This window comes from Mustela putorius, unplaced genomic scaffold, assembly GCF_011764305.1.
Source record: "Mustela putorius furo isolate JIRA1106 unplaced genomic scaffold, ASM1176430v1.1 tig00000224_pilon_pilon_pilon, whole genome shotgun sequence".
Classification (NCBI taxonomy): domain Eukaryota; kingdom Metazoa; phylum Chordata; class Mammalia; order Carnivora; family Mustelidae; genus Mustela; species Mustela putorius.
In genome coordinates, this window is record NW_025421321.1 from 12,342,580 (window position 1) to 12,356,058 (window position 13,479).

Sequence of the window (13,479 nt, forward strand, 5' to 3'; positions counted from 1 at the left end):
CATGCCTACCATCGTGCCTTTGCCCACAGCATCCTCTGTCTCTGGCCCATCTCACTCTTTCTGCCCCCCGAAATGGTCCACGCTTCATGCCCGTCTTGACCCCTCCCTCCTGGATGAGCCCTTGCTCTCCCAACGGCTCCTTCAGCTGAAGCCTGCAGCCTGCGTCCTTTCCTGGCTGCCATCCCAACCCATTCTGGGTGCCAGGCACCTCTCTACATTTCTGAGCCAAGGTCCTCTCTGGAAACTCAAAGGCGTTGCTTAGAATCGGATGTCCAGGCAGACTTGAGGGATTCTTGTCTATTTGGATAAATTCTCCTTCATGAATACTACCAACTCGCTACCTTTTCCGGGGTAGGTATCTGTGAGGTGCCTCCAGAGTGAGGTGTCTGTGCTCATGGATGGTATATCTGGAACCACCCGCTACCCAGTTTACCTGTCCAAAGGGTGATATGTCATAGAAGAGTGCATGATGAGCTTGGAAGGGGGCTTGGGGTTACGTCTCTTCATCTAATTTTCTGGCAACTGCTGCTTCCTAACACAGCAGGTGAGGACCTGTTCATCTCTTCCTCCTCCCCATTACATCTTGGGCTTGGGAGATAGGGCTGGTGTCTGCCTTGCTCTCAACCTCCAGTGTCTGGTCCGTAATAGGTATTCAACCCCTATTTGTCAAAAGAAAAAAAGGGGGGATGCCCCTTGCCACATATTTAGTATTTGAAATTCCCCCAAAGGAGTCATTATTCTAAAATTTCCTCACCCACTTCCTGGGCTCTGCAAGTTACTCTGTGCTCCAAGGTCTGGAAAGCCCCTTCCTTCCCTCACTCTGTCATCTCCACGGGTCTGGAGGCCCATGTTTGGTGCTTCTTCTCCTTTGGCTAGGGTAGGGAGCCCACACCCAGACATGGCTGCCCTCAGACTTGCTTACAGACCCCAGCGGGGATGCAGAACACTTGCTCCACAGTGTGCGCACGGCTCCAGACTGACGAACGCATTTTGCCCACCAGACCCTTCTGCCTCCTCTTCCCCTCTATCATGGTCCTGGGGATGCTGCACTTGGCAGGGTATACACGGACCACAGAGGTGAGGGCGAGAGAAGAGAGCTTTCCCAGCACACACCTCCTTTAAGGACCCTGCCTATGCCCCATGCACGCCAAGTCAGCGGTTTTGAAAATGTCCCCTTCCCCAGGGTCACGAGCAGGGATTTCCAGGGTGTTAGCAAGCTTCTATTGCGTGACCTGGGTGATGGCTACAGGATATTTGCCTCGTAGTAATTCCTTAAGCCATACATTCACGTTTGATATGCTTTTTTGAATGTGTGTTATATTGCACATAGAAAAGACAAAAAAAAAAAAAAAGAAAAAAGAAAAGAAGGAAGTCCCCTCCCCCTCCAGCCCCGTGCTCTACTCAACCCATCCTTGTTTAACCAGTTCCTATTTCCACACAGCCCCTGCGGGAGAAGGAGCGCCATGTCCTCAAGGAATTTCCTCGAGGAAGCCGGGTAATTGGAGCAACAAAAGACACGGCCTCCAGCTCTGCCTTATATCTGGAAAATAGGCCATCCTGTCATAATTCTGAGGAGCCCAGAGGTCAAGGAAGTGGTGGGGCTCAAACTGGGCCTTGAAGATACTGGTGGGATTCAGGCAAGCGGAGAGAAGCAGAAAAGGGCTTTTTAGCCTGGAGAATGGCATGATCTAAAAAAGCTGCTAGGTGGGACGGAGCTGGTGCTGAATAGTCCTCGAGAATGGAACTGGCGTCTACGGCCATACCACCCTGAACGCGCCCGATCTCATCTGATCTCGAAAGCTAAGCAGGGTCGGGCCTGGTTAGTACTTGGATGGGAGAATGGAACTGGCATGGAGAGCCCTGGATGCTGTCCCCAGCCCCGAGGGAGGGCAGGGTGGGCGCCATTCCAGTGTCCATCTGCCTCGTGGGCATGGAGGGGTCTGTGTCCTTAGCAAGAGCGGACATGTGCGTTTCACATTTCTTGGTTTGTTTTGTTCAAGCCACGGGCCCGTGTGGGCTCATAATCCCCATCCCAGACAGACTGGAAGTTCTATCTGCCAGACACATTGCAGCCGCTTGGTCAGGTCCTGCCTTGACAAGCTGTTTTGAAGTCAGAATGCAGGAGGCGGCAGGAACTTAGGACAGCGGGTTCATGGAACAGTCCTGCGTGCCAGCCTGTGAGCTGACTTCACCCCCTGCTCTGCCCAAGCGTCCTGGGATTTGGGACGTTACCCACCGTCGCCAAGGATGTGGCTGGTCACCTGAGACCGTGGGGAAGGGGGCCACGGAGGGCTGGGAGGTTCCCAAGCTCCACGTGGGGCTACAAAGTTTCATACATCGGGAGGCAAGACTCGGGTGTGTTTCCAGTCCCTTTGGGAATGGAACTCCGATCGGTTGTAAGTACTCTACACACACAGAGTGACTGTGATGGGGCTGAAGCCTGAAGCGGAGAAGAGCCGGTAATACGAGCAGTAGGAATGAGAACCAGCACCAGCAGGTGCAGAGAGGAACACTGCAGCTGGCGTGAGGCTGAACGCGGGCTCCTTCCGTCTGATCCTCATGAAGATCCCCCCACGTGGACGCCGTTGGCACTTCCACGAGAGGAGAGCGCGGACACTTTGAGGTGTGAGCTGCTTTCCCGAAGTCATGGAAGTGGTCAAGGCAGAACTAGGATCCGAATTCCAGAAATCTGACTCCAGCACCCATGCCGTGCAAGCTGGTGATGCCCATGGAAGCCCTGCCCAGTCTGGGGAAGGAGGTTCTTCCTCACCGACCGACCAGAGGGGAGTCCAGGGGCCCCTGTGGTGGGTGCGGCACTCTTAAAGAGCGTCTGGCAAATTTTGTTTGCGCTGGTTTCTTCTGAAACAGCCTTTGAATTTGGCTTCCCGTGCGACCCACATACAGGGAAGGAAGGTCATGATCTGCCAACGTGACAGTCGTATTTTTCATTAGTCAATGCACAAGCTGGCTGCCCAGGTTCACACACAGATCTGTTTCTGAGGGCTTGGAGAAAGCAAGCCCACCCCAGAGCTGAAGCCTGCCTCGTGCCAACTGCATTGAGATTCTGAGGATGCAAGGGTGGCCCCCAACCTGGTCCGTGAGCCAAGGAAATCCCTCTAGGCCTCCTTTTGGCAGGCTTGGCCAGCCTTCCCCAGCGACAGCCTGGCTCTCAGGACTTGAGTTGCTGCCTGGTCAGACGGTGACGGTCGTCGGCAGAGAGAAGGAAGCAACAGTGCCAGGCTCCAGTGTGCATTCCAAGTTCTACATTCCGTGCACAGACTCCCGGCGCCAGAGCGAAGGCTGACCCTTGGCAGGACACTGGGTAAGTAGGGTACGTTTTTCCCTCTACAACATCACCTGAGGCTTCTCGAATCTCCCACTCTCTACGCTTTCATTCACAGTAGCTCCTAAAGCTGGTGACCAAGGGGGGGTTACCCTGGAAGACTAAAAAAAAAACCCATAAAACATTTAATTATCTTATTTAGAAGCAGAGAATATTGTGCTCTGCTTACAAAAGTGCAGTGTTTTAAAAAATTACATCCTGAAACAAGGGGACGGTTTGCAAGATTTCAAACACCAAATCTTTGTCTTTATCACCAGTGGTGGTTGGTTTTACCACCAAACTTGGTGAGTAATTCAACTTTCTGGGCATTCTTTTCTTTTTTTTTTAATTGTGGCTTTAAAATATATATATATATACACACACAACAGGAAATCTACCCACTTAACAAATTTTTAAGTATATGGTACAGTATTGTTAACTGTATCTGCATTGTACCATGACAGATCCCTAGATCTGCGTGACTGAAACACTATACCCATTAAACAGTGATTGTCCATCTCCCCCATCCCTAGTCCCAGGCAACCACCATTCTGCTTTCTGCTTCTGACTTTGACTCCTTTAGATACCTCATGCAAATAGCATATGCAGCATTTGTCCTTCTCTGATTGACTTATTTCACTTAGCATAATATCCTCAAGATTCATCCATGTTGCCACCTATCATAGGATTTTCTTTTTTTTTTTTTAAGGTTGAATAATACTCCATTCTGTGTATGTACCACATAATTTATATCCATTCATTGGTGATGGAAGCACAGTTAGGTTGTTTTCATTTCTTGGCTGGTGTGAATAGTTTTTTTTTTTTTTTTAAGATTTTATTTATTTATTTGACAGAGAGAGATCACAAGTAGGCAGAGAGGCAGGCAGAGAGAGAGAGGAGGAAGCAGGCTCCCTGCTGAGCAGAGAGCCCAATGCGGGACTCGATCCCAGGACCCTGAGATCACGACCTGAGCCGAAGGCAGCGGCTTAACCCACTGAGCCACCGAGGCGCCCCAATAGTTTTTACAGTAAACATGAAAGTGCTAATGTCTCTTCAAGATCCTGATTTTTTTTTTAAGATTTTATTTATTTATTTGACAGACAGAGATCACAAGTAGGCAGAGAAGCAGGCAGAGAGAGGAGAAAGCAGGCTTCCTGCCCCGCAGAGAGCCCGATGCGGGGCTCGATTCCAGGACCCTGGGATCATGACCTGAGCCGAAGGCAGAGGCCTCAACCCACTGACCCACCCAGGCGCCCCATCTCTTCAAGATCCTGATTTTAATTCTTCTGGATAAATACCCAGAAGTGGGGTTGCAGAGAGAGAGGGGAAAGCAGGCTTCCTGCTGAGCAGAGAGCCTGATGTGGGGCTCAATCCCAAGATGCCTGAGCCAAAGGCAGAGGCTTCACTCCCTGAGCCACCCAGGTGCATCAGTGCTCATTACTCTTAATCCACTTTATCTATTTCACTCATCCCCCCACCAGTCTCTTCTCTAAAAGCAACCACTTTGTCCTCTGTATTTAAGAGTCTGTTTTTTTTTTTTTGTCTCTTTTTTGTTTACTCACTTGTCTTGTTTCCTAACTTCCACATATGAGTGAAATCTTATGTTATTTGTCTTTCTCCAACTGACTTATTTTACTTAGCATTATATTGAATAGGACTGTTTTCTTAATTTCCTTTTTGCATTACTCATTGTTAGTCAGAAACACAACTGATTTTTTGTGTGTTGATTTCATATCCTGCAAACTTGATGAATTTTTTTATTAGTTCCAGCTGGGCTTTTTAATTTTTTTTTTTTTTTAAGAATCATTAAGGTTTTCTAGATATGGGATATAAGGTATGAGATAATTTTACCTCTTTTTCTGATTTAGAAAACTTTTCTTTCTTTCTTGTCTAAATGCTATAGCTAAGACTTCTAGTAAATATGTTGAATACAAGTGGCAAAAGTGGGCATCATTATTTTGTTCCTGATGTTAGAGGAAAGACTTAGATCTTTCAGTGTTTCACTGTTAAGTACGTTAGCTCTGGGCTTTTCATATATGGCCTGTCCTATATGGAGGTAATTTCCTTCTATTCCTATTTTTTGAGTGTTTTTATCATAAAAGGATGATGAATTTTGTTAATTGCTTTTATGTATCTGTTGAAATCATCACGTGATTTGATCCCTCATTCTGTTACTGTGGTGTATCACACTGATAGATTTTTGTATGTTGAACCATCTTTGTGTCACAAGGATTAACACCACTGGCTAAGGTGTATGATTCTATGTGCTGTTGAATTGGGTTTGTTAGTATTAGTCATTAGGAATATTGGCCTGTGGTCTTTTCTTGCAGTGTCTTTGGCTTTGATATCAGGGTAATGCCAGCCTCATGAAATAACTTCCAAAGTGTTTCCCATTCTTCAGTTTTTTGGAAGAGTTTGAGAAAGATTAGCATTAATATTTTAATTTTTGGTAGAATTCTCCAATGAGCCGTCTGGTCCCGGGCTTTTGTTTATTGGGAAGATTTGATTACTTATTTGATCTCCTTACTTGTTATAGGTATGTTCAGATTTTCAATTTCTGGTTTGTTGTATGTTTCTAGGAATTTAGTTCTTCTGGGTTTTCCAATTTGTCGTTATGTAACTGTTTATTGTAGTCTTTTATAATCCTTTTTTACTTTTGTGGCTGTAGTAGTACTCATTTTTCATTTCTGATTTTATTTGGATCTTTATTTTTTTTAAGTCTAGCTGAAGGTTTGCCAATTTTATCTTTTCAAAAATCAACTTGTAGTTTTAATGATTTTTCTCCATTTTTGTTTCATGTATTTCTGCTTTAATCTTTATTTTTAAAAATATTTATTTATTTATTAGTTTGTTTATTTATTCATTCATTCAGAGCGAGTGGAGAGGGGGTAGAGGGAGAGTAAGAGAGAATCCCAAGCAGGTTCCATGCCCAGTGTGGAGTCTGACTTGGAGCTCAATCTCACAACCCTGAGATCATGAACCAAGCTGAAATCAAGAGTCAGACATTCATAAGACTAAGCCACCCAAGGGCTGAACGAATCTTTATTATTTATTTTATTTTTCTGATTTTGGGCTGATTTGTTCTTCTTTTTCTAGATCCTTGAGGTGTAGAGATAGATTGAGATTTTTCTTCTTTTTTTAAATATAGGCATTGGCTGCTATAAACTTCCCTCTTAGTACTGCTTGACCTGCATACCATAAGTTCTGATTATGTTGTGTTTTCATTTTTGTTTGGCTCAAGGTATTTTCTAATTTCTCTTTTGATTTCTTCTTTGACCCATTGGTTGTACAAGAGAGTATTGTTCAATTTCCACATATTTGTGAATTTTCCAGTTTTTCCTTCTGCTGTTGATTTCCAGTTTCATTCCATTGTGGTCAGAAGAGATACTTGCTATGATTTCAGTCTTCTTAAATTTGTTAAGAACTTGTTTTATGACCTTACATGACCTGTGCTAGAAAATTGTTCCCCATGTTGCTGAGAAGAATGTATATTCTGCTGCTGTTGGATGGACTGTTCTGGGTATGTCTGTCTATGTGTCTGATGGTTCCATTTGGTTTATATTTTTGTTCAAGCACTTCTGTTTCCTTGTTGGTCTTCTGTCTGGATATTGTATCCATTATTGAAATAGGATATTAAAACCTCCTAATATTGGGACGCCTGGGTGGCTCAGTTGGTTAAGCAGCTGCCTTCGGCTCAGGTCATGATCCCAGTGTCCTGGGATTGAGTCCCACATCGGGCTCCTTGCTCCGCAGGGAGGCTGCTTCTCCCTCTGACTCTGCCTGCCACTCTGCCTGTGCTCACTCTTGCTCTCTCTCTCTCTCTCTCTGACAAATAAATAAATAAAATCTTTAAAAAAAAAAAAACCTCCTAATATTACTGCATTGATGTCTATTACTCCCTTCAGTTCTGACATTTGCTTCATATATTTGGGGGCTCTGATATTAGGTGTATATATATATATTTATAATTATTATATCTTCCTGGTGAATTGACCCTTCATCATTATATGTCTTTTTTTTTTTTCCTTATGACAGTTTTTGGCTTAAAGTCTGTTTTGTATGACATAAGAATGGACACTCCTGCTCTCTTTTGGTTACCATTTGCACAGAATATCTTTTTCCATTCTTTCACTTTCAGCCTATGTGCATCATCTAAAGTGAGTATCTTGTAGACAGCATATATTTGCGTTTTTAAAAAATGTGTATCTGTTCAGCCACTCTATGGAGTTTAATCAGTTTACATTTAAAGTAATTATTTATAGGGAAGAACATGCTGTTGCCATTTTGGTAATTGTTTTATGTATGTCCTGTAGCTTTTTTGCCCCTCTTCCTTTCTTGCTGCCTTACTTTATATTTTGTTGACTGGTTTTAGCGACAAGACTTGATTTCTTTCGTATTTTCATTTGTGAACCTGGATGTCCATTTCCTTCGTCAGACTTGGAGGAGTGTTTGGCCATTATTTCTTCAAATATACTTTCTGTCACTGGAAATCTCATACTGCATATATTGATTCACTTAATGTTTTCCCACGTGTCCCTTAGGCTTTCTTAACTTTCTTCTTTTTCTTCTTTTTTCCTTAGTGTGTGTCTCTGCCTGGGTAATTTCAGATGAGCTGTCTTTGAATTTGCTGGCTCATTCTTCTCTAAATTAAGTTTGTCATTGAACTTCTGCAGTGAATTTCTCAATTCGGTTATATTCTTTAGCTCCAAAATTTGTTTGGTTCTTTTAAAATATTTTCTCTCTCTGCTGCTGTTAGTCTTATTTTATTCATGTATCATTTTCCTGAGCTCATTAAGCATCACAGGAAGACCTTTTTTTTTTTTTTCCTCTAGGAAGGCTTTTTAAGATCTGGATTCTCAGACCCTACTGGCAGAGATTCTAATTCAGTAGTCTGTAGTGGAGCCTAGAAATCTGTTTTTCTGAAAGTTTCCCTGGGTGATTCAGATGTACATATAGAGTTGGAAAACACTTGCAATGAAAAGACTACCTTCAACCCCTCCCACCTCCCTCTTCTCTCCAAGGTGCTACCATCTGTCTGCCAGTGTTCTGCCTCTGCATTATCTAAGGGATCTTGAAACCCTTCTGCCTCCAGGCAGCTTTCCTGGATTGAATCCTGTCTGACCATGAATTTCTTAGCATTCTCCCTAGCCCTTGCCAGCCCAAAATGGGCCTATACTACCTATTTATGTATTAATTTGGCATTTCATCCCTTCAGTTTGCTATATGAGTCTTAAGCCGTCATTGTCTAAAAAAAAACTTCTGGACTAAGTCTGCCCTAAGTTTTTTATTATTTAATGATGGAAAAAGTGGTGAGTATAGTAGAGATAGAACTCTGCACACCCAGGTTCATGTCTCTGTCCTTACAGGGTATGGCCTGGGATAGGTTGCTTTTCCTTTCTCGGCCTCAGTTTCCTCATCTGTGAAACGAGCAGTGACTAGATGTTCACCATGATCCTTACTTTTAGACTCTGACTCTCTTCTTCCTTCTCTCCTGCACTCCATAGCCAAAGAAGTGGAATTCTGAAGTTATTCCTGAAACTCTGCCCTAAATCAAAGGAGCCAGAGGGCCTGCAAGTTCCCCCTGTTCTTCCCTTTCCAGAAGCAACAATGGCCTTGAGTGATGTTGATGTGCAGAAGCAGATTAAGCACATGATGGCTTTCATTGAGCAGGAAGCCAATGAGAAGGCAGAAGAAATAGATGCCAAGTCTGAGGAAGAGTTCAACATCGAGAAAGGACGCCTTGTGCAAACCCAACGACTGAAGATTATGGAGTATTACGAGAAGAAGGAGAAGCAGATAGAACAGCAGAAGAAGATCCAGATGTCCACCATGAGGAATCAGGCCAGGCTGAAAGTCCTGAGAGCCCGAGATGACCTCATCTCGGAGTTGCTGAATGATGCAAAGCTGAGACTCAGCAGGATTGTGGCAGATCCAGAAATCTACCAGGGGCTGCTGGATAAGCTAGTGCTTCAGGGTCTGCTCCGGCTGCTTGAGCCTGTGGTAATTGTCCGCTGCAGGCCACAGGACATCCTCCTGGTGGAGGCTGCGGTGCAAAAAGCCATCCCCGAGTATATGATCATCTCCCAAAAATGTGTGGAAGTCCAAATTGATCAAGAGGTGCACCTGGCTATGAATACAGCTGGAGGTGTGGAGGTCTACAGTGGCAATCAGAGAATAAAGGTTTCCAATACCCTAGAAAGTCGACTGGATCTCTTGGCCCAACAAAAGATGCCTGAAATACGAGAGGCCTTGTTTGGAGCCAATGCCAACAGAAAGTTTTTCATATAAGCCTCTGCCAAGTGAAACTCAGGTTGAATTGCTAAGCCATTGAAAGCATATGTTATTAGGGCAAAGGAAACTAGTCAGGTTTCCTCCTCTTTGTTGCTTTGATAGGATTCTGTCTTCTTTCATGAAATACCCTTGGAATAGCTAAAGGCATATTTTGGAATAAAACCTGAAATGCTTAGAAATCTAATTCTGGTTTATCCATACATACTGAATCTTCTGGTCAGTTCAATAGTCTCAGTTGAAGAGAGTAAAATTTGCTCTTTAGCTTGTCCTTTGGTTGAGATGTGAATGATGTTAATGATTTGTGGGTCTGAGTACCTAAAATTCTTTAATATTATCTGAAGTGTGTTTTATTTCTTTTGCTTCTGCTTTCTGTACTTATTTAGTGAAGTTTAGGGATCTTTTTTTGGACAAGGCCAACTTCGTGGGCGTGACTGGAATAGTCACATAGGGTTCTATGTGCAAAATAGCCCAGTCCTTGAGGTTTAATGCTCTGTAGCCAGTGACTTGAAATTCTTAGTTTTATCTTTGAAACTGTGTTTTGTATGTGACTTTGGAGCATGGGCTGGGGGCTTGGAGCCTTGGCTTATGCACTGTACCAACTACCAAAGCCTACCCGTCTCCCTGGGATGGCTTCCTGGCCACTCACTTCCCAGCTTGCTGGTGCCCAAGACCCACTTTCCCCCTCTCACCTGGTCCACATTGCTGCTTCTGCCTTTGGTGAGGGCTGGGTGTGCCTGCAGGGAGGCTCAGGGATGTGCGCAGGCTCTGCCGAGTCACAGTGCTGAACATAGTGGTGGCCATCTCTGCCCCAGGATGGCAGCCCTGCGGCACATTCAGCAAGTGACCTGGTGAGGTTGGGTCTCTTGCCCGCTCCATACTGAGCACATCCTGGTGTGGAGGTTTACCTGGGACTCCCTTGCCTGCTATGGGTGTGGTCTACTGGAATGGAAGCTGTTTGGCTTGACCCTTAACCCCAGCGGGGGCATAGCACATAAATCTAGGGGCTGGTGGGAAGGAGGACCCAGCAGTTGTCAAGCTTGCTGGGCCTGAGACTCAGGTTGGGAACTTTAGGACCTTATGAAGGTCTGTACTTGCCCCGGAAAGTATCCCAGTCCATCAGACAGCTCAGTGCTTAGGGGGACTTAGGCTCATTTCTTTGGCCAGTTTGAAACATCTTCCAGGAGAAGCCAAGAAATACAGGTTGTATAATTTTGGTGATTCTCCATATAGGTATTGCACTATATAAAGAAAAATGATAAAATTCATGTTAATGGTTGAAAATTCTAATTTTTATTTACTTATCCATTAAAGAGCAAATAAATACCGTAAGTCAAAAGAGAGACCCCAGAAGAAAGAAAAAAATTTCATCTTTTAGGACTCTCCCTATACTTCTTGAACAAAGGATTCTTACATTTTCCTTTTGCATTGGGCCTGTAAATTAGGTTGCTAGTTCTGTAAGTTTATGTTGATAAACATAATCTATGCCTGTTTAATTTATATATTAAATATAAATATAAATATATATATTAAAATAAAGGTTTTTTTGAAGAAAAGAAACCCCAAGCCACTCTGTCAAGGACAAAGTCTGGCTTACATGGTCAGGGACAGAATGCTGTGAAGTCCAAACACGAAGTAGGGGGCAGGTATTAGAAATCAGGGTCTCACAAAGCCTGGGAATAGGAAACTCTTATGGTCTCAGGAGAGGGCTAGACCTGGGAATCAGAAAGCCATCCAAAATCCTCTATCAGGCTGTTTCATTTTTCTTTTAAGAGTGACTTTCTCTACTGCACAGTTTCAACAGTAGGATATACATACCTCAGAAAGTTTACATTCTAAAGTTTACATGGTATAGTTCAAAAAACAAACTTCTCTTATGATTCTACTTTCCTGAGAAGAAATCCATGTAGCCCAGCTCGGATTAGATGTCCTCCCCTTTGGTCCAGCTAACATCTTGGGGGCACTTCTTAGAGAAAAGGGGGTCTTTGTCAGCTAGACTGTCTCTCCAGAGGGTATCTACTAGGTAGGCTTTTTTGACTTATGAGTTCAGTCATTTACTGAACATTTTCTGAATGCCAGCTAGATCCTTTGCTAGCTGCTGGGCTGCAAAGGATACAATGGGGTCCTGTCATTTAGTTATTGACACATCAACATATAAGGGTCACGGTAATGATACAAGGTCTCACGCTCACCTAGAGCTATGTAAGAGGTAATATGAGAATATGGTGTAGGGAGAGAAGATCACAGAAGGCTTCTGGGGTGCTGGCAGTTGAGCCAAAGAAAGCACTTCAAGCAAAGGAAGAGGGGAAGCATATGCAAAGGTCCTGAGGTGTGAAAAAGCAAGTGGTGTTAGAGGAACTACAGATAGTTCAGTGTGATGGAGTATGAGGGATGCAGGGGGATGGGACAACGGATGAGATTCGAAAGATGGACAGAACCTGACTATGAGATGCAGTGGGCCTTGCTCCTGAATTAGGCTAATTCTGCTGGGTAGGTGATGAGGGTTCATTGAAGGACTTTAAACAGGAGTGGAACCATGAGAGATGGACTTTTAAAAGATTATGCTAGTGTCACTGTGTGTGGAAAACACATTGGAGGGGTGGAGAGACTGGAGGCAGGAGCCCTGTTGAGAATCCCAGTGAGAGATGATAAATAATCGATGCAGCCCTTTTGTGAAATAGGTCAAATTCCTTGATGCACAGGCTGGAAGAGACGAGAAGGAGTGACTTCTGTCTTACCCCCCTCCCCCTCCCTGTCCCCCAGGAAATCCTTTCCCTCATCCAGGCGTGAGGCTTTCTGTCAGTTTTGCTTCATCTTACAGTTTTTCCTTATAAGAGTGTTCTTCCCCTCAGAGCCTTCCCCCTTCTCTTCCCCTCTCTCTCATTCCAGGCCCAGCAAACCATTCCCTTCGCAGCTGAGTCCTCAGCCACCTCCCTTCCTGGGAACCCAGACCCCACTTTCTGCTGTAATCCAGGAGTATCTGAACCCCCTTGGCTTGCCCCAGTGCTGGCCTTCTGAGCTGCCTTAAGGTCATCATGGGGCCCCTGACATTAATTCACCTCCAAAACAGCTGACGGAGATTTCATGACAGTTTGATAGGAAGTTGAGGAGAGCTCTACAGAGTGCCTGTGGGGCCCAATTACCCTCGGCCCCATTTATTTTATTTGTTTTTTTGAGATCTTATTTATTTGAGAGAGGGAGCAGAAAATTGGAGGGAGAGGAGAGGAAGTAGGAGAAGCAGGCCTCCTCCCCAGCAGGAAGCCAGACAATGGGAGGCTCTGCAGGGTCCTAGGATCATGACCTGAGCCAAAGGCAGATACTTGGCCCAATGAGCCACACAGGCGCCCCTCCCTTAAGTTCCATTTAAACATCTCTGTTTCTCCGAACTTTTCTCTCACCCAGGGCTGCTGGATACTTTCTCTTTCTCCTCAGACTTTTACCCCTTAGCCTCTCAAGGCCTGGGCTCCAGTCTCCTCCATCATAATGTCCCCTCAGCAAAACAAAAGCTGGTGGCTAAGGAAGCCTGCCCTCCCACAGTCCCTGGCTGCAAGGCCTCTACAGATGGTGATGACTTCTCATGCCCCACCTTTATTTACTGTCAGCTGCTTTTTCTACTAGGCCTGTTTTTAGACAACGCTTCTTGCGGGCAGGGACAGTGTTTCGATTCTTCCTACTTGCATTTCCTGCTGCCCTGTTATTTTAGTGCTGACCTTGGGCGAGACCACGTAGTGTGTTCTGAGCAGACATCTACCGGTGCGAACCTTTTTCCCAGCCTGCCTCTGGTTTCTAGATGGAGGCCTCCAGAGTCTCTCTTCTCTTTGACCCTTAGATGCCATAGCAAGAGCCAAGTATGTGAGATGGGGGCCAAG

At 44.8% G+C, this 13,479-nt stretch overlaps 1 protein-coding gene and 1 pseudogene across 1 annotated transcript; both read left to right on the forward strand.

The window, feature by feature from the left end:
- The first annotated feature begins 1,749 nt into the window (after nt 1–1,749).
- On the forward strand, nt 1,750–1,876 carry LOC123391403 (annotated as a pseudogene).
- A 1,309-nt stretch (nt 1,877–3,185) lies between these two features.
- On the forward strand, nt 3,186–9,780 carry ATP6V1E2 (ATPase H+ transporting V1 subunit E2). Its single transcript, XM_004753000.3, has 2 exons — nt 3,186–3,322; nt 8,827–9,780. Exon 2 carries the CDS (start codon nt 8,930–8,932, stop codon nt 9,608–9,610), a length of 681 nt encoding a protein of 226 aa, XP_004753057.1. The 5' UTR covers nt 3,186–3,322; nt 8,827–8,929; the 3' UTR covers nt 9,611–9,780.
- Nucleotides 9,781–13,479: the final 3,699 nt, after the last annotated feature.

Coding starts and splice junctions, on each gene's coding strand:
- ATP6V1E2 (XM_004753000.3), top strand. CDS start 8,930: ATGGCCTTGAGTGATGTTGATGTGCAGAAGCAGATTAAGCACATGATG.